The following is a 21,062-nucleotide window of genomic DNA, read 5'->3' on the forward strand; positions in this document are numbered from 1 at the left end:
GCCTAACTTTGAATTTTTATGTTTTTGAACCAGGTTTTACAAATTTGATTTTTCAAGTATTTACTGTTCAGGGAATTAGAAGGTAACCATTTGATCTTGGGAGAGGGTAAAGTGTACACAAATAATTGAGAACAATTTGCTATAGACCAAATATATCTATAACAGCAGATTCCACCGTTGACCTATTTTTTTGAAGACCAAGTTGGTAAAGCAAAAGTATTAATTCCAAGTATACGTAGATTTAGGTCTGAGTTCTCTGCACAGCGTGGCGCTTATTTTAAGCATGTGTTGTTAGAAATGGCCTTCTGTTGCCTCTTGGGAACTTCATTTGGTTGTTTTGGGGACAGTTTCTCTGCTCAAGAATACCGTGTTAGTGTGAAACTATCTTCACCATTTGATATTTTCCCAGGGTGTTACCCTAACAGATCTTCAAGAAGCAGAGAAGACTTTCAGCAGGTCAAGGGCAGAGAGGCAAGCTCAGGAACAGCCTGGTGAAAAGCTTGAAGACCCTGGTGGTCTTGATGGGAACACCAAGAAGCAGGAGCCATCAGCTGCCCCAACAAAGGAAGGGGACAGGAGTGTAGAGGAAGAGGTGAGCTCCTCTTGCTGGCATGCTGTGCACCATAAGCAGGGTAATCTAGTGTACTTCCTCAATGGTAGTCTGAGTGCTGGTCTGCCTTGCTTTAGTAAACCATTCCTAAAAGGCACTTGTTTATAGCTGTCTTCGGTGTAGACCTATGTGGCTGAAAAGATCTGAAGGATTTCGGTTCTTTAAGTGATTTTTTTCTCCTCTGAGAGTTAACTAATGCTTTTGAGTGAATGTCTTTCTATTCTATAGGAGTGCATATAGTATAATAAGATGCAAATAAGATCTGTTTTTATGGCAGACATTGTTATAAGAATTTCAAATATATTAATTGATTTAATTCTCAGGATACCCTTCTGAGATCAGTATTGTTATTCCTGTTTTATAGATGAGGAAGTTGAGTCTCACAGGCTGAGTAACTTACCTTATACTCTACACATGGAAAGGTAGGCCAGTGAGAATTTGAAAATAGGCAGTCTGACCTTCCAGCTTGTTTAACACAGATGTATTGTTCCCAAAGTCCTGCAAAGCACTCCTAGGTATCATGGTCTGTGTGGGCATATGTCTCTAGTGGAAGGGGTATTCACGGAGAGGATCAAGGGTACACTTAGGGCAAGCATACTCCTGATTTCAGTTGTAACTCTTGTCTCTATAATTATCATAACCACTCCTTCTCTCTCAAAAGTGTCCCAATGTGAACTGATAAATATGGATACTGTAGGTATGAGAGCAAGGAATCTCTCACTTGTTGGCACTTTGGAGTGCTGAGTTCTGTAAACGGATACTATTGTGCATCTTGTTTGTTTTGTTAAGTTATTTACTAGCTGGACAGTAGTGATGCACGCCTTTAGTCTCAGCACTTGGGAGGCAGAGTCAGGTGGATCTCTGTGAATTCGAGGTCAGCCTGGTCTATAGAGTGCGCCCCAGGACACCTAAGACTACATAGAGAAACCCTGTCTTGAAAAACAAAAACAAAAAAGGTTATTGCTGAGTACTGGTTCCTAGATAGTGTTCAGATCCCTAACACATTATCTAAACCCTCGGCATACTTTCTAAGGATAGTTTATCCCTGTTTTACTTACGAGGGTGCTGAGGCTCAGAGAAGTTAACTTATTTAAGATCACACAGCTACTACCTGCAGAAGTAGACTTTAAGCCAAGTTCTGTCTGGACCCAAAACTTGCTTACTTCATTGTTTCTGTCGTTATGGCTCATAAATTAAAAGTATGCAACTTCTACATTGTGAACTTAATTTATAGATACAACTTAGTTTAAGATACAAATTTTTATTTGTCTCTCGAAGAATCCTCAGTTAATTGAGCTAAGGCTAATTGTTCTGTTTTAAGTCTCAGAAAAATTCGGAGGGGAAATAGAAATTTAAAAAAGCTTTAGGAAAGTGGTAAAGTCATTTGTGGTACAGCCTTGCCTAGTGTGTGCCGGGCCTGGCTTTGATGCCCAGAACATGAAATGAGTTCTTCAGTGAGTCATGTACCATGTTGGTGGAGTGCCCAGACAGTGCGGGAATGGCCACATTTGCTCTCTGTCCGCAGGTCATTGCCACTCTTGTTTCTTCACACTCCTAGCTTTTTATTTCCTGTGTACTCTGTCATTGAGCACCCCATCTTAAAAACAGCAGTGCTTTCCCCATTTTCAAGGTCAAAAGAATTTTCATTAACAATGAGCTATTTAGTGCCCTTTGGTCACTTTAGGTTTGTCTCAACTGCTGTGGTCATAATGGTATCCTCAGAGTAGGACTCCAGCTGATAGATGCTGATTGAACATCAGTTGTTACTAAGTCCTCTTCATATTGAAAGGCCCATTTTGAAGAAGCCTACTGTCTTGATCCTTTGGTGAACTTGACCACCAAAATCTCATCCTGTGGATTATTTCTAGCCTATCTATCATCGCCTAAGGTGTTCAACTCAACCAGACAAACCCACAACGCCTGTGTCTCCTTCTGCATCAAGAACCTTACTCTACACTGGTTCTCATCTACTACGGACAGGTAGAGCTTCAGACCCTGATTCTGAGAATTCAGAAACCACCACAAACGCCACAGCTGCAAAGGAAATGGACAAGAATGGTATGTGTAGCTTCAGAAGCCACTGTCCAGTGTGCATGGCCCAGGTTTTTAAGGTCCACATTCTGTGTTATCTTTGGGCAGAGAAAGAAGGAGCTGATTTGGATGATGAGTCCTCTAACAGGCTGTCTATCCGAGAGAGGAGGCGACCTAAGGACCGGCGAAGAGGCACAGGCATTAACTTCTGGACAAAGGACGTAAGTACCTTCGTCTGAGTAGGGCATACCATATCACCTGTGACTGCCAGCCTCCTTGTTGAGGTCAAAAGAAAGAGCCCCAAGAAGTGCCATGATTGTCATAGATATGACAAAGAACTTTACTAAGAAAAAGGGAAGACTCCACGGGTATGGGACTCATTTGGTATGTTTCTGCTAAGTGCCTAGAGCAGTACTGAATACAAAGATACTCTGTAACTGATAAAGAATTTTGAAAGCTGGAGATTTTCAGCTACGGTGTAAGCAAGTATATAAATTCGGCAAATTTTAGCAGTTGTTTCTAGGAGTCCTTGAAAGTCATAAAGTTGACAGTATCTTAATACTACCTATAAACCAAGGTTTAACTATTGTAGGGTGATAAGAATTTTGAAGGAAGAGACTGGAGAAATTGATCATGGTTAAGACCATTCATTTTTTTTTCAGAAGAACAAGGCCCAGTTTTCAGTACCCACATGGTGGCTCACGGCCATCCATAACCCCAGTTCCAGGGACCCAACAGGCACACTCAGTGCACATACTTGCATTTAGGCAAAACACTCATACGTGTAAAGGGAATAAATATTTTCTTTTTCTTTCTTAAAAAAATGTTTTAAAAAGAATTTCAAAGAGCTTAAAATCTGTAAATTGACACATGTTGTCAGGGTTTCTGCCCTGCCCGGTTCCCACAATCAAGTCCCAAAGAAATCACACAGAGGTCTACATTAGTTATAAACTGATTGGCTCATAGGCTCAGGTTTCTTATTAACTCTTATATTAGCCCATTATTCTTGTTGCTAGCCATGTGGCTCGGTACCTTATTCAGCGAAGCAGTCACATCTTGCTTCTTCTGTGGCTGGGCCAGGACTGCCGACCAAGCTTTCCTCTTCTCAGAATTCTCCTGTTCTCATTTCCCACCTCTTCTTCCTGTCTGGTTGCCCCACCTATACTACCTGCCTGGCTACTGACCAATCAGTGTTTTATTAAAATACAATTGACAGGCTACAAACCATTGTCTCACAGCACTTCACACGGTATACTCACTTGCATTTAGACAAAACACTCGTATGTGTAAAGTGAATAAATATTTTCTTTTTCTTTTTAAAAAAAAGTTTTAAAAAAGAATTTCAAAGGGCTTAAAATCTGTAAATTGACACAGGTTTAAAATGAGTCAGTTTTACCTTTCTGTAGGGTAAAGGATCAAATAGAGAACAGGTCCACAGTGTTTACCAAGCACAAACACACAGTACTTCAATGCATTCCCTTTATAACTGCTTCTAACCTTCCCATTCAAGCCTGTTACTGGCATTTTTTTAAATGTCAATACCGTAAACCAGAGGCCCCTGGTTCCTAATGACCCACGTGAAAACTAGATAAAACTATGCAGCAAGACAAAAGATATAGCAATAGTCATCCCTCATTTCAAACAGACTTGTAGCAAAGATGCATGGCCCTGTCTTAGGACTAAATCGATAGTGTTTTGTTTTTACCGGTGCTGGGGATTGAACTCGAGGCCTTGCAGATACTAGTCAAACAAACTCTTCACCAATAAGCTGCATTCCTAGACCACAGGGTGACAGTGTTTGACAGAGTGAAATGAAGTCTTGCTTTTTGAAAAAATACTTTTTAACCAACTGTGGTTGGTTTGACATTTTTTACCATGGTGATATTTCGAAGTCCCCTGCCTGTGACAGCTGTTGAAAGTGGCAATAGTGGCATCGCTTTCAGTTTTCATTGCCCATGGTTGAAACACCAAGAGGTGTGATTGATAGGAACTGACCTTGTTTTCAGAGAGGTCTGTGGCTGTGATCCTTTTGTTTTTCCTCCCTTTTCCATTTCAGGAGGATGAAACAGATGTGTCTGAAGAGGTCAAAGAAGCATGGGTAAGTGACACACTGGTGACACAGTCCCTTTGAGTTCAGCCTTGCTTCTTGGCACAGCAGATCTATGTGAATGTGGGCAGAGGGTGAAGACGAGCCTTGCTCTGAGCAGTGTGACAGGGGCTTGTTGGGGCCTCTTTTTCCTGTGCAGTAGCACTGCCATGCTCCTGAATGACTTTCCAGTGCCTACTGTGCTGGCTGCCAGTCATCGACACCCATGCAGGTGCCACATTTGTCCCTTGACTATTACTGGATTGGGTAAAGTACTTGGAAATCTTTGGAAGAGAAGTAAAAAGTGATGCCAGTTCCTAATGATTCTCTTCTAACAGAGAACATAAACCTTGAGGCCATTTAAAAGTTATTTATATTTGTCTTTGAAGTGAGGGTAAGCGCCTCACCTCTTTTGTAACTTGACCTTTTGAAGCCTGGCATCCAACTTCTCTTTGCACTGGAAGGCCTACACCCACCATTCCTCCTCTGAGCTACTTTTAAACCTCTAAACACTGAGGCATTATTTGCAGGAAAGAGGGAATTTGGTTTTTACCAAATTAATACAAATCTTTGTGCTTTGCTTTTCAAAGCATATAAAATGATAGCCTTTTAGTACCATACAGTTTATTGTTGTACATTTATTCTCAGAATATATTTAATGATCTTTAGAGAAAATCAACAACTAGTTCATTTTTATCGGTAGAAACATAAGTAACAAATTTTCATTGTTCTATCTAAATAGATAAGATCCCAAGCGGTAACTGTATTGTGGTATATGTTTGCCTTATGAGTCCATGGCAGGAGCATCACAAGTTTTTTGGTTTTGAGGTTGTGTGTGTGTTTCCTGTTCATGTGTGGATAGATAGGTATGGATGTACTTGCGTATGTATGCACATGTTGTATGGAGACCAGAGGTCAACATCAGGTGATTTCTTCAACTAGTCTCACCTTAGTATTTGAGAAAGGATCTCTCACTGAACCTGGAGCTCATTAATTGGGCTAGACAGATTGGTTAGCAAACTCTATGGATCCTCCTGTCTTCCACCTCCCAAGTGCGGAGATTACAGGTATACAGTACTGTCTGGCCTTTTTATATAGGTGCTAAGAATCTGACCTCTGGTCCACTTTACTATCTAAGCTATCTCCAGCTACTGTATGATAAATTTAAGGCTAGACTGAGCTATGTTGTGAGACCTTGTCTTAAATGTGGGTGGTAATTAATGATAACATGGGTAAGAACTGTCTACCTTGATTGATGTTGAGACTTTATGTAATAAAGATGAATTGGGTTGTTAAGAAATAGCACATAAAATCCCTTGAAATCTGAGCAATGGTGGTGCATGCCTTTAATCCCGGTATTTAGGAGGCAACGGCAGGTGGAGCTCTGAGTTTGAGGCCAGTTTGAAAAACTAAACAAAACAAAACGAAAAATCCCCTGGAGCAGAAGTGAGTGAGTGTGTGTGTGTGTGTGTGTGTGTGTGTGTGTGTGTGTGTGTATGTGTGTGAGTGTGAGAGAGCGAGACAGAGATTGTGTGTGTATGTCAGCAACTTTCTACATCCTTTAAGGCAGTGGTTCTCAACTTTCCTAGTGCTGTGACCCTTTAATATAGTTCCTCATGTTATGGTGACCCCTCGACCACAAAAGTAATTTTGTTGCTACTTCAGAACTGTGATTTTCCTACTGCTATGAGTCATAAATATCTGTGTTTTACAATGATATTAGGCAGCCTTTGTGAAAGGCTCATTTAACCCCCAAAGGGATCACGACCCCCAGGTTCAGAACTGCTGCTTTAAGGGATTTAAAAAGGCTTTTGGAGACAGAAAAGTTCTTTTGGGGAACTATGCTTAAACAGAGAATCTGAGTAATAGATTGCAAAGCCCTGGAAAGGACCACAATCCCTATAGGGTTAATACAGGCCATTGAGAGCCAGAGAATTACAAGGGAAGTGTTGTTGTCATAGAATGTGTTGTTAGTAAAAACCTTTCTGTGCTAAACTAATTGGCACTGGAAAATCTAAGCCCAGGGTACGAAGCAAGAAGAATTAAAATGGTCTTTGATACAGTGCTTCTTAGGGAATTTCATTTTAAGTTTGTTGGGTTAAAACCATGGAAAGGACTTTCTGGTTTTGTGTAAGAAAGCATGAACTGTTAGGGTTTGACATAGAGGTCATTTTTCAGACTAAAGAATATTCCATTTACCCAATTATTTGTGACATCTACTAGTGTTTCCCATATGTCAGGTAGACTCCATCTTAATCTCAGCAAACGATAAGCAGCCCAATACCTCTAGATGGACTCCATCTTAATCTCAGCAAACAATAAGCAGCCCAATACCTCTAGATGGATACCTTTGCATGTGTGTAAGTAAGCTAGGGTTGGTCCAAGCACTTGCCAGAAGGTGCTGTTCCCCAGTACTACTCAGTTCTGCAAAGGAAAGGCTGTAGATGAGTTGGCCTAGCTGAGGCTGCCTTTTAAAAAAGTCTTATGTTTGCTTGTTCCTTTACTTGTTGTTTATTTTCCTTCCTGGTGTACTCCTTACTAATGCTAGTAGGCGTTATCCATATGGGCCCACAGAAGTATCTGATGATGACCCAGAATAAATTGCTACAATCCCACCTAAAGATAGTCAGTAGTATCTAGTGACTCCTAGGACTCCTAGGACTCTTTCCTATGCCATACTGTCCATCCACTAAACAGTAAAGTTGATTTGTCTCTGTAGCAACTGATGTGCCCATCAAAAGAGGGACATTCTGTTGAAGTAGCACTGTAGCTAATCAGTATGGATACTGTGAGAAGCCAGGGCAGTTCCTTCATTGAAATTCTCTCTGCTATTGAGGTTGTATTAGCTCCTCTCTCTTTCTAGTAGTGGTAATACCTATTGCTTTTAAAGTTGACTCCCCCCAAGACTCTTGACATCTATTTTTCAACTGAAATACTATTTATAAGCAATAAAATATACAAATTTAAAAATGCACCATTTGGGGAATCTTGACGTGTAACTAGCACCCAGCAGAATATAGAACTTTTTCATCACCTCATAAAGTTCTTTTTTGTCCCTTTTCAGTCAATCCATTGACCCATGAAGCAACCATTTTTCTGATTGTCACCGTAATTTTGTATGAACTCATCCAGCGATGTTTAATTTTAAGAAGCAAATTTCAGTGGTTATTATCACTACTATATTCTTCCACTTGGGATTAGAGCAAAATGATTTCCAAATATGACTCTTTCTTCTTTTTCTGAGTATTTTGAAAAATTCCTCAGTGTCTCACCGTGTGCCAATAGCAACTGCATGGCCGAGAAGGCCTCCTGTGTAACTGAAACCCTGCTGACATCACTAGAATCCATTTCCTCTTTAGGACTTATGAAAATGAAGCTAAGATTTAGTTACAGACAAGATTCCTGGCCCAGGATAGCACCGATGTTTTCTCATGTGCAGAATAGATGGTAAAGGGGCGAGTCACATGTTGTTCTTGTGACTATAGGGGCACAGTGAGGAGTCTGGGGACCTTGCTTAAGCTCAGCAGAGTAAATGGTTAGGGTCCAAACCTATCCCATTTGTAAATCCACCAGCTAGTGAAACTGACAAAAAATATATAATTTGAAAATTTCTTACCTCTCTGACAGATATGTTTAAAACACTTCTGTTTCATTATCCACAGTAGGTACTTAATAGGTAATCTCTGGAAATCTTTAGATATCTTTTGTATTACTAAGTGAAAAAATGAATTTAAATGTTAATATAAGTGTCTTTATATTCAGGAATATGCTCAATGAACGGTAGTCCTCCTTTATCCACAGGGAGTGTTTTCCAAGATGGAGGGTGGGAGGCTGCCTAAAATTGTAGGTAGAACTGTACAGTACATGTACTGTGTTTTCTCGTACCTATGTTGAATTTTAACCTGAAAATCAGTTACAGTAAGCAATAATAAAAAGGACTTCTATAACTGTGTACTGAGTAAAATGACCAACATCACTACTCTTATATTTTCAAGACATTACTTAGTAAAATAAGGATGACTTGAACACAAGCACTACAACCTTGATGTCTTAAAGGGTGATCTGATCGCTAAGAAGGCTCCTAAATGACCAGGTTCTGGACAAAGAGGTGATTCATGTTTCAGGCAGGACAGAGCAGGATGGTGTGAGATTTTATCACACTACTCAAAACAAGACACATTTTTTAAATATATGAATTGGCTGTTTCCATTTAACCTCTTCAAGCAGTCTGACTGAGTAGTTAAACCCATGGAAAGCAGAACTGAAGAAGAGGTTTGGGTAGCTGTTGTAGCAGTGACAGTCTAGAGTGCTCTGGCCTGAGCAACTGTAGGCACACCTGAACCCTCTCTGCCTGTTCCTACCTTCCATGGGCACACTTGAACCCTCTCTGCCTGTTCCTACCTTCCATGGACACACTTGAACCCTCTCTGCCTGTTCCTACCTTCCATGGGCACACTTGACCCTCTCCGCCTGTTCCTACCTTCCATGGGCACACTTGAACCTCTCTGCCTGTTCCTACCTTCCATGGGCACACTTGAACCTCTCTGCCTGTTCCTACCTTCCATAGGCACACTTGAACTCTCTCTGCCTGTTCCTACCTTCCATGGGCACACTTGAACTCTCTCTGCCTGTTCCTACCTTCCATGGGCACACTTGAACCCTCTCCGTCTGTTCCTACCTTCCATGGGCACACTTGAACCTCTCTGCCTGTTCCTACCTTCCATGGGCACACTTGAACCTCTCTGCCTGTTCCTACCTTCCATAGGCACACTTGAACTCTCTCTGCCTGTTCCTACCTTCCATGGGCACACTTGAACTCTCTCTGCCTGTTCCTACCTTCCATGGGCACACTTGAACTCTCTCCGTCTGTTCCTACCTTCCATGGGCACACTTGAACCTCTCTGCCTGTTCCTACCTTCCATGGGTACACTTAAACTCTCTCCGTCTGTTCCCACCTTCCATGGGCACACTTGAACCCTGTCTGTCTGTTCCTACTTTCATCTTTGGCCTGTTTTTTATGTGACATGAAGTTTGCTTGTTTCCCATCTTCTGGGGCAGTTTGTTCCCAGCCCAACCTTGTTGTATAACTGACTTCATCACTAGAGGGCACAAGTAATCAGCAGAGAAGATGTTTGTGAGCAAGCAGAAGGATGCCTTAAAATGAAGCAGAATCACAGACGCTGCTTTGCTTTTAAAGACTTGTTGAATAAGCCAGTTCAATATAGAAAAGGCATTTGCCTTATAATTCTTTGTATCATGAGCTACAAGATAATGTACAGATAACTTGGTTCAAGAACCTAATCCCACAGTTAAGAAAACTAAGACCCAAAGAGGCAAATTATTTGGAGACATGAATTCTCTGTGTGATCCTTTGCCTGCATCAGGAATCTTTTTATGTGTCAGTATGACACAGACCTGAAAATATGGCTTATATTTTTGTCATACCATGTTTATCCATTTATTTTTTTTTTACCTAGTAGGTTACATGTTTGAATTGATCTGCTATTAGCTTCTGACCTTTTTGAGTGAAGGAACATCTTAAGAACTTACAAGCTACTTACAGAGTAGCAAAATTCAGTGGGTGAGGACATCGCCATTCTTCTGCTGTTCCTTTTGTTTGTTGGTTTGTTTGTTCTTTCGAGACAGGGTTTCTCTGTAGCTTTGGTGCCTGTCCTGGAACTAGCTCTTGTAGACCAGACTGGCCTCGAACTCACAGAGATCTGCCTGCCTCTGCCTCCCTAGTGCTGGGATTAAAAGAGTGTGCCACCACCTCCTGGCTTCTTCTGCTGTTCTTGACATAGATGGGTAGCTATTTCTGTCAGGAAGTAAGAATTAATATCCTTTTGTTAGGAAATTTCACTCCCACCTATAATTCCTTGAAGCTCCTTAAGAGAATCAGATGATACCCAATCTGAACAAATTAATTGAAACTTTACCCTCTAGGTAAGGAGTAGAGCTGTCTTAATCCTGAATGGAACTGATAGATTAAATTAATAACCACCCCCTAAAATGCATTATTATTTTATGGATTCAAGGTACCTGCTGTTGTAGATAACTGTTGACCTGCTAGTGGAAAGATCTGCTGGTAAGGTGCTCTAGAAGAGGAAAGCAATTTAATGTAAGCAGTTTCCAACTGAATAAAGAGAGAACAAGTTAAATTTGCTGCCATGGCTTAGTTCTGAATGTTAACAGGAAATCGATGCCCCAGAAATGTCTGCAATGAGAACCACTAAATTCATTTTGTATTTTGAGCTGCCTCCCTCTTGTTTGAATCTTCCTGTTCTTTCACTCAGTAAGTGCTCTTATGTACCATTTGTGGTTAGGCATTTTTCTAGAGTCTGGGAATATGACAATAAACAAAAAGTTCTGTTCTTGTAGAATTTACTTTCCAACAAGAGAGACTGGCAATAAATAAATACTTAAAGTAAATAGATGATAAGTGCTATTTAAAAAACAGAGCAAAGATGAACAGAAGTGTCACATGGACTGGAACTTCACATTATAAATAGAGCAATCAGATTAGGCAGCATTGACAAAAGATTTGAGTGTAGACTAAAGGATATGAGATGGAAAACTATATTGGACAGATGAGGGTAAGGTGAGGAACACTCCCAAGGACCCCTCGGCAGGTGTGCCCTGCATGTTTGAGGACAGGTCGAGAAAACAAATGTGTTTAGAGCAGAATGAACACAAGGGAAGACAGATTGAACTATGTCATTGTAACAGCTTCAGCGTTTGCTTTGCAGGTGTGGGTACCTGTTAGAAGGTTTTTTTTCCACACCAGAGTAATGTGCTTACTTGTATTTTATAAATTCTGATGCCATATTGGAGAAGATACTCTGAGGGGAAAGCAGTGGAAGCAATAATGTCAGTTAGGAGGCTGCTCCCATAATACAGGAAACAGTGAATGAAGGTGGTTTAGGACCAAGGATGGCAGAAAGATTCTGAAGAGTTGTATTGAGGATGTATTTTGAAATTGGAACCACCTAGATTTACTGTTGGTTTGAAAATAGTATGAAGATAAGACGTGAAGGTTGGCACTAAAGCTTTTAGAAAGATCATCCCTAAGGGTGAGTTTCACAACTGAGATAGAGAATGCTCTAGCAGGAACAGATCTGGTAGAAGAAAGGCATCTATTTGGGACAGAGTGCTAGGCACACTAAGTTCAACTGGAAATGTCAAGAGAGCCGTTGAATGTGCATCTAGAGTTCAAGTTAGAGTCCAGGCTGGATTTATAGACTTGGTTGTCAGTAAACATACAGATCATCTCTAAAACCATGAGCTTGAGTGCAGTCACCAGGAGAATAACTTCAGGGACCAAAGACAAAACTCTGGAGCACTCTGAGAACCGTCATGGGAGGCTAGCCTTGGCTATGAGTGAATTTCCCCTCTTTCCAAATTAAAAACAAAACAACAGTGCAATAAGTTGTTGTGGTTTTGTTCTTTACCATGTTTTTTAGTTGTATAGTGTTATTTTTTTAAAGATTTATTTATTATGTAAACAGCATTCTGCCTGCATGTATGCCTGCACACCAGAAGAGGGCACCAGATTTCATCATAGATGGTTGTGAGCCACCATATGGTTGCTGGGAATTGAACTCAGGACCTCTGGAAGAGCAGCCAGTGCTCTTAACTTCTGAGCCATCTCTCCAGCCCCCGTTGTATAGTGTTATTACCGATACAATCTGCTTGGCCTTTTTATCAAAGAGGGGTAAGAGAGCTACATCCCCCAGAGCCTCTGTTGACACCTTTGGAATAAAGACCACTGCCTCTCTAACTTGAGCCTATTCTAAAAGAATTGCAAGGGGCTTTGCTGACTAACCAGGGAAATTGTTGAGATGGCTCACTTCTGAGTCCCCTTTGCTTTGTCTTATTTTTCTCAGCTTTATTGTATTTTTTTTTATTAACTAGCTCTTCCCATTTTTTAATGTGGCAGGGGGACCTCTCTTTTAACTAATTCCTCCCTTTAAGAACTCCCAGCTGTCTCACAGCTCTGCTGCCCGCTGATGACAATTCAGATGTGAGGCTGGCTGCTGCTGTAGAACAGTAATCTGACCAGATTTTGGTGCAGTTACCTGGTTTGACAGTAGTCCAAGAAGGGGTCCAGGAACAGCCCACTAGGAGAGAAAAAAGGAAACCTAGCCAGTGGGGTAGTGACTCTGGCCACATGCAGCTCTGCAGCCACAGGCAAACAGCTTTTTTGTGAATTTGTACCCAAAAAGTTGGGCACCAAATATAGCACAAATTCTAGTTGTTCTTAATAATAAAAATTCTTAATAATAAAACTCTTAATAATAAAAACTCTTAATAATAAAAACTCTTAATGCTGAAGATCAGAGAAGCAAAATGGCTAGCCACTAGAGTTCTAACCTCTACCAATGCTCAGACTAAAAGAGCGATCCTGTTCTTAGACTGCATCCTCAGACTGACTGCGTTCGCAGACTGACTGTCTAGACGCTGGCCTCTGACTGCACTGAGCTCCTGTCTCCTCCCACCTTATATTCCTCTCTCCACCAGCCATATCATGCCTGTCTCTACCTTCCTAGTGCTGAGATTAAAGGTGTGTGATCTCAGCTGCTGTGATCACCTTTGTATGAAATCTGTTTCTCTTTTTGACTGGATCAATTTCGTGTGGCCTAGGGTGGCCTTGAACTAACAGAAATCAGTCTGCCTCTGTCTCCTGAGTCCTGGGATTAAAGATGTGTGCCACCACTCCCTGATCTCTGGTAGCTTAGCTCTGCGCTCTAATCTTTAGGCAAGCTTCATTTGTTAAAACACAAACAAAATATCACCACAATTTCACGTATGAAGCTTTTTTTGAGAAGCATTTATTTCTAGATGCTACTGAATTCTAAACTTTATTTTATCTTGTGGTGGCTCAAATGGCTAAACTCATAGATTGAGTTTAGAACTGAACAACTTCAAAGCTCTTGTGTTAACCATCTCATTTTGAAGATAACCAGGCCAATTCAGTGGCTCAGTGGGCAAAAGTACTTGCCACAAGAATCTGACGACCCAAGTTCAATCCCCAGAATCCACAGTTAAAGAAGAGAATAAACTCCCAGAAGTTGTCCTCTGATCCCCATATGTACCCTGTAGCACTTAAAGGCCCACACACTTCTCTGTCATACGTACATACAGCGGCTCAGAGATGAACTAATGCAAGGATGGTGGCATTCCATTCCTGTTCACTGTCACACTGCTTTAAGTTGTGTCTTTCTGTCTGTTGTTTTTCGTGCATCTCAGACTGCTCTGACAGGCATGCTATAATAGAAGCTAAGTACAGAGCCAGGAACAACGTTCTCTGCATGTGAATTCCAACTCAACTGTTTTAGATAAGGTACTTCTCTTTGCTTCAGTTTCCTCATTTATACACTAGAGATAGTTATAGTACTAGTGTTTGATTTACGTTATGAAAACGAAGCTAGTACATATAAGTTATTGGTGATTCCTAAGTTTCTAAATCAGCCTAGAACATGGATTTTGGAACTTTCATCGTCCTTTAGAATCATGTGATTGTAAAATGATCTACTAATATTCCCTTAAAGAAAAAAATTGGAGAGTTGAGAAACAGCTTATATTCCTCTGTAACTCTAACAGGAGTGTTTTTATTGTTGTTAGTTTGTTTTTAAGTCAGGGCTTCACCATAGGGCCCAGGCAGCTCCTCCACCCTCCTTCCTGAGTACTGGGATTACAGACATACCACCACACCTGGCTTTCTGAGACATTTTAAGGATATTTTTAGGAATTGCTAAGGTAGAGAAGGAAAAAGGAATGTGTAGAAAAGAACAGGACTAAATGTTTCAAAGTTCACTCATAATCCTTTGAGCTTCCAAGCAAATCAAATCCTCTACAGATTTTTTTGTGGGTCAAGCCACCTTGCATTGTTATCCCAAATTGCTGTTGTGTCTTTGCTTTTCTCTGGATTTTCAAGTAATTCTTCCTAAACAGTTCTTCCCTAGTCTTCTCCTACCCCCTCTAGATGAATCTGTACTATTTTGCTCATCTTCACAAGTGCTCCTGGCTATTTGCTGAATCTTCTCTCCCAAGCAGTGTTTTTTTTTAAGTCTTGTTACTTAATCTCATGAAGCACCTTTGTCTGCTCATTCTCTACCCAGGCAGTTTCTTGGCCTTTCTCCTTTTAGGTAAAATCCTAGGTCTGTTTTGCTTTTTCCTCTCTGTTGGGGCCTGATTGCCTAATATGGTAAGGTATTTCCCAGACAAGACTGCACTCTTGAGCTGGAACAACAGCTTGCCTGAGTTTAGAGACACGGTAGGTAAGCTATCAGATAGAGCTAGTTATTTATGTAGTAAAGTCATGTTTTTATAGGACACCTTATAGCAACCATAACCTTTTTTTTCTTGGTAGGCTTTTCTCTTGCTCTTAACCAAGTTAAAAAGATAATAAAATACAGATTTTCTTCATTCAACTTCTTTATCTTTTGACAGATAAGGAGAAGAATAAATATATAAAAGTACTCAAAATGAGAGAGTTTTGAGATGTCCAAGAAATTTGATAACATGATAGTGTTTATAGGATTTTTTTTTGAAATAGGGATAGATTTAATAAGCAATGACTGTTATGAGCTGTTCTCTGGGAGGCAGCCCCGGGGAGTTGGCAGCATTCTGTGTGTAGAATAGCAAGCTGTCCCAGGTTTGTGCAGTTTGCGACGATGGCAGTTGGGCGCAGAGAATAGAGCTGATAAGTGGCAGTCAACCAGCTCCGTCTGGGAAGTGGCTTGCCATCCACTGTGCACTGAAGACTCTTCCCTCATGGCCACCGCCACCCTGACCTGGAAGGCTCTTTGCTCTCACTGTACATTTGCACTTGTTTCGCAAGTGTAGTTTCTTAAAATACTGCAGATGCTAGGGTTTTCTATATATGGATTGCGCCTTGCTCTAGCCCAGGCTGCATAAACCATCTCAAGAACAAAGTTCCTTTTTGGCATCTTTCTTTTATGAGCTCCATTAATTTTAGGCCATGCTGTTGCCAAGGGAATCTCAGTAATCAAAGCTCACATGAACTCCTTGGAAACCCTGTAAGTTTGGACCCAGAGTCATGTTACACCAGTGAATCTACTCTAATCAGAAATCTTTCTAAAGATTGAATAAACTGATCTTCAAGGTAATCTGTTTGGGCCTCTTTTAAATGTCTTATTTTAAAATGTGGAAGATTTTCCCAACTCTTAGGGAAAGTTAATTAATCTCTTGACCTTTCCCTCTTCTACTTTTCTTCTTTCTGCCTCCAGTTGCTCGCAAAGCATCAGTTCATGTTAGAACCTGTAACCTTATGTGTTTTTGTGGAGGGACACTCATGAGCATGAAATTCTCATGGAGGGATTTTATGGCTATAAAATAGGTAATACATTTCATTAGAGAAAATATATGAAGTACAAAAGTGTGAAACTGGTTCTCAAGAGCAGCAGGAGTCTTTCCAGAGGCAGTTGTAAAAGTGCCATGTTTTCGGGGGACATGGTGCTGGGGGAGTGTGTGCGCACTTACTGGGAGGAGGCAAAGGGACTGTCTGTGATGCTCCTTAGAAACACTTCCCTAGAAAGTCTCAGAGGAGTCTGGAATTAAAATCATTTCATGTATAAGCTCAGTTGGTGAGGGCAGTTCTAAAAATTGAGGTATCACACAAATTAGAGAGAAACCATACTTAGATTTACTCACCCCTGATGACTGTGTCACTTGGCTAGTGGAGGCATTTACAAGAAGTTCTGCATCTTCATTTGATTGTAATTATCTGAAGTAGCCAAATTTTTGGCTTCTTCATTATGCCTCATAGTATTATTGACCCAAGAATTACACTATATATATATATTGTATGTGCATGCATGTATGTGTGTGTGTTATATTTTTAAAATTTATTTGGTAGAGGGGCATGAGGCTGGTTAAATTCCTACCACCATATAATGTGTATGCATGATGATATGTATTTCATTATAAATTAATCTACTTTTATTTGTTTATTTTAATGGTTTTAGCTAAATTTTATCATTTCATTTCTGAACAGTAAAGTTGAGGGTATTAAAATATTTGCCATAAAAAGATAATTTCTCTGACACAAAGAATAAGAAAAAATTGTGGCCATATTATTTAGACGACATTATTACCATGCTGATGAATTGGGCTGGGGAAATAGCTCAGTGCGTAATAATAGCACCTGCTGCCAAGCCTTGGACCAGCTGAATTTGATGCCTTGAACCAACATGGTAAAAGGAGAGGCTTGACTCTCTTATAGGTTGTCCTCTGACTTCCACACATTTGACATTGTTTGTGGGCTTCCAAACATATATATGCACACAGTCAAGTAAAGAAGTAAAGAAATTCGAAAACACACTTTGATGAAATCTCTGTTTGTGTTTTCCCAAAGTGCTTCTATTTTTTAGTGCATATTTCAAACCAACTTAATGATATTCTTGAAAGAAGGATCATTTTCTACTTGAACATTCCAGAGACCCCATCATTACTATGATGACAGTTTCAGAAGGTCGTCTTCAAAGCACTTGGTTTCAAGTCTTTTATCAAAGTAGCAGTCATCTGATGGCTTTGATCATAAGAGAGCTTCCAGGAATAATTGTTCCCCTTTGAGTTGGAGTCTAAGGATTGCCTTGGTTACCAAAGTATTCATTTCTTCTCTTGATAGCATGGCTAGAGAGCCTTAACCATGGCTTAGACTTAGCTAATACTAGAGTTCTAGCCCTGTGATTGAGGTTGAAGGCTTAGTGTGGGATTTGAAGCCCCTTCTCAGCAAATGGAGTGTTTATAGATTTACCCCACCAGGAATATTAAGCTTGTGGCACTAACACATGTTACTTGTAGAAGTGCTATTTTGTTTTAGATGGGACCTAAAAGATTGGCTAGTTAAAATGTAAAGGTGAATGGTTAGAAGTTACCAGCTTTAATTTTTCTCCTACCATCTTGTCGTCAATCAGGCATATTTAAGAATTAGAAAACAGTTCGAGACCAGCCTGGTCTACAAGAGCTAGTTCCAGGACAGGCTCCAAAACCACAGAGAAACCCTGTCTCGAAAAAAAAAAAAAAAAAAAGAATTAGATAACAGCCGTCTAAGAGCATGAATCTCTTCATAGGGAAACCATAGTTTCTTATCCAAATATGATCCTTTATATTGCATAGATGTTTATACAGAAGTGCCCTAAGAGTGTGCGCTTTTAAAAATGCTGGATTTTTGTATGCTTTAGAATTTTAAAAATGTTTTGTTATAAGCTTAAAACTCTTATGCCTTATACCATGTCCATGGTTTTGGCTACAGAGCCGAAAGAAGGTGCATTTTAAACATACTTCAGCTAAACCAAAGCACTGTGGGTCTGTTATCTATAGTTATCAGTTACTTGGAGGCTGCTATTGCTTTATACCAGCTACTAAAATACTTATTGTAGTGTGGAACTCACCATTCTTACTATGCTTCTGGAAAATTCTTCTAAGGTAATAGAAACATTTTAAGAGAAAAGTAACATGTTTGGGTATTGTGTCACCAAGTAAAAGTTTATGCTCTAGGGTAGCATTTTTTACCTAGGAATTCTTGGACTTTAGGAAAAGAAGTGCCAAGTGGGTGAGTCATGGGACTGTCTGCTGTGATTGAATGGTCAGTTTCTCATCTGCTCAATTATCAGGTATGTTGAAGAGTCAACACTGCCTTTCTGAGGTCCATCAGTCTTCTTGTAAATAGGCTAGTGCTATCTACTTTGGGGGACACTGAGCATGTGATAACTGCTCACATCATCTCTTCCAATGAGAAAGCAGCTATAGCAAACTTCCCAGTCAGTAGGAGTGGCTGTGTCCCAACCAAACTTTATTTATAAAAGCAAGCTGGTAGACTGGGTTTGACACAATTTGATGGCCTCTATCATTGAGTTACTGGTTCAGATAGTGTCTCCTGTTGTCAATATGACTCCTGGAATGAGGTTTTTTTTTTTGTTTTTTTTTTTTTGTTTGTTTGTTTTTTGTCATTTGGGCACCTGTCGCAATTAATCTTTTGATTCTTTCAGCAGTTTGAAGAGAAAGGAAAGTCATGTGTTTGCTTGGATATGTGTTGTTTGTCTTTACTTGGAAAAGTGTTGAAGAGACACTTCTGAATAAGAGAATGAAGAGGAAAGAGAGGTGTTTTCATTTTATGTTAAATGTAGTTTCTCATGATCGGAGCTGTTGCTCAGTTGGTACAGTTCTTGTACAGCGTGCATGAATCCCTGGGTTCAATTCCCACACCAAATAAACCTTATGTAGAGGTGCTCACTTATAATCTTAGCACTTGGGAAGTGTAGGCAGGAGGATCAGAAGCTCAAGGTTATCTTCAGATACATAGTGAAGTGGAAGTTAGCATGAGCTATGAGACCCTGTAATAATAATAATTATATCATAGTTTGTTGACAGAGATTTTTGTCCCATCCAGTCCTGCAGCCATTCAGTCCCAAAGAAACACACAGGGGTCTATATCAATTATAAACTGGTTGGCCTATTAGCTCAGACTTCTTATTAACTCTTACATCCTACATTAACCCATAATTCTTGTCTGTGTCAGCCACATGACTTGGTACCTATTATCAGTGAGCGATTTTCATCTTGCTTCCTCTGCATGTGGGTGATGATTGCAGACTGAACCTTTCCTCTTCCCAGAATTCTCCTCTTCTGGTTTCCCCCACTTATACTTCCTGCCTGGCTACTGGCCAATCAGCATTTTATTAAACCAATACAAGTAACAAATCAATACCGGGTACAAGACCATTGTCCCACAGCAATAGTTAACTTATTCTGCCTCTGCTCATTGCCTTTGGAGGAGAAAGTCTAAAATAAGTTTCCTGCTGTGTCTGTCTGCTTTTCTCATGTAGTCCTATTCCTTCTTCCTCACAAGACTCCGTGTCTGAGGGTGGTTAGTAAAGATTACAGTCTGGAGTGGATATATAATCACTTGCCATTTAAGAAATTCTGTTTGTATAGACTCTAACTGTGAGTGACTTTGCCTTTTAGGATAGGAATTCTTGGAAGGGTGCTTTGTAGAACACTGTTAATTGCTGTCATTCACTTTAATTGTTAGTTATGTTTTGACTCATAGACAGGAGTGGATTGTGGAGATACATATATTTGCCTTGTCAACTTTTAGCCTCCTGGAATTATGTAGGAGAAACTTGGGGGCTTATAAAGGAAGCACCAAACATCTTTAAAGCTTTGACCTTTGCTTGAGATGGTAGTTAATAGAAGTGAGTGTTTGGAAAGAGAGCCTGAAATCACTTTTTTTTTCTAACAGCATTAAGAATTATGAAGCAGGGAAAAGCCAAAGGAGCCAATTCCTCCAGAGAAGACTATCAGAATGACTGTGGGGTGCTAAGGAGATAACTGGGCATGCCAACATTAAAGGGGTAGGCAAAGGAGAATAACAAAGATGTAAAAGAGAAAAGTCAGAGAAGGGAAGCTTCGGGGGCGGGGGCGGGAAGTATTCTACCAAACAAGAAAATAAAAACTTCAAGGACTGCATTGACAGAAGCTTCATTTGAGGTAGCTCAAGTGATCCTGGCCTGGTTTCAGTCTAGGAAGCTTGAATTTTTATCAACAGAATTCAGAATTCTACTGCTTTGTGTGTGTGTGTGTGTGTGTGTGTGTGTGTGTGTGTGTGTACATTACAAAGGAAGAAAGACATTTTATATCTTAGTGCTCTATGTCTGATTGACTTTGCTTGTGTCAAGTGTACTTCTCAAGAGCCAATTTCTATATCCAGGGATTAGATTAGATTGCATTAAAGAGGCAATAAAGTGTGGTGGTTAAACTTGAACTTGCATTGAAGATGTAGCTCTTTGAAGATGGTTAAGTCTATCCTAGTGTGTGGCAGGCCCTTAGTACTAAAGGAAAATAAAACAAATAAGCAAAGCCTGGGCAGAACATTATCTGGAATGTGTAGTTGGCATTGGCTACTTCCGTGGTAGTAACAGGAGTGGTAGTGGTGAAGCTGGCAAGCACGATGAAGTCATAGCAACAGCAAGCCCAGCTGCCACCTGAAATGTTGGTTCCCCACAAGAAGTAGAGATTCTGTTACCAAGAGAAGAAGAGATAAAGACAAAAGACAAAGAAATAAAGTAGTGGCTACTTTATATATATTTGTATATAAAGAAATACAGCTACTGGCTGTCCTATGAATCCAATCCAGAGTGTAAGGTCTGAAAGGCATCCAGTAGATTTGTCGACTGGGAGAGGTTGCTGGTTATGAGGGCAGTTGGAGTGGAGCAGAAAGGGAGACCACCACAGAATGACACCTCCTTTTTGACTCATCTGACTTTGATCAGTATTCTAATGTGAATAGCCTTGTATTAGTCTGCTTTATGG

The 21,062-nt window shown here is 40.3% G+C and overlaps 1 protein-coding gene across 6 annotated transcripts in view; it reads left to right on the plus strand.

Annotated features, from left to right (window-relative positions):
- Positions 1-21,062, plus strand: part of Ppp1r12b (protein phosphatase 1 regulatory subunit 12B) — a 207,720-nt gene that overhangs the window by 118,136 nt on the left and 68,522 nt on the right. For all 6 annotated transcript variants that reach the window (XM_050147573.1, XM_050147574.1, XM_050147580.1 and 3 more), the window contains 4 exons: positions 410-592; positions 2,479-2,668; positions 2,750-2,862; positions 4,698-4,739. In XM_050147573.1, the coding sequence (XP_050003530.1) occupies positions 410-592; positions 2,479-2,668; positions 2,750-2,862; positions 4,698-4,739 (528 nt within the window). The remainder of the gene's footprint in view (positions 1-409; positions 593-2,478; positions 2,669-2,749; positions 2,863-4,697; positions 4,740-21,062) is intronic.

Source organism: Alexandromys fortis, unplaced genomic scaffold (genome assembly GCF_014885135.2).
Source record: "Alexandromys fortis isolate MF-2015 unplaced genomic scaffold, M_Fortis_MF-2015_v1.1 scaffold_58, whole genome shotgun sequence".
Lineage (NCBI taxonomy): Eukaryota > Metazoa > Chordata > Mammalia > Rodentia > Cricetidae > Alexandromys > Alexandromys fortis.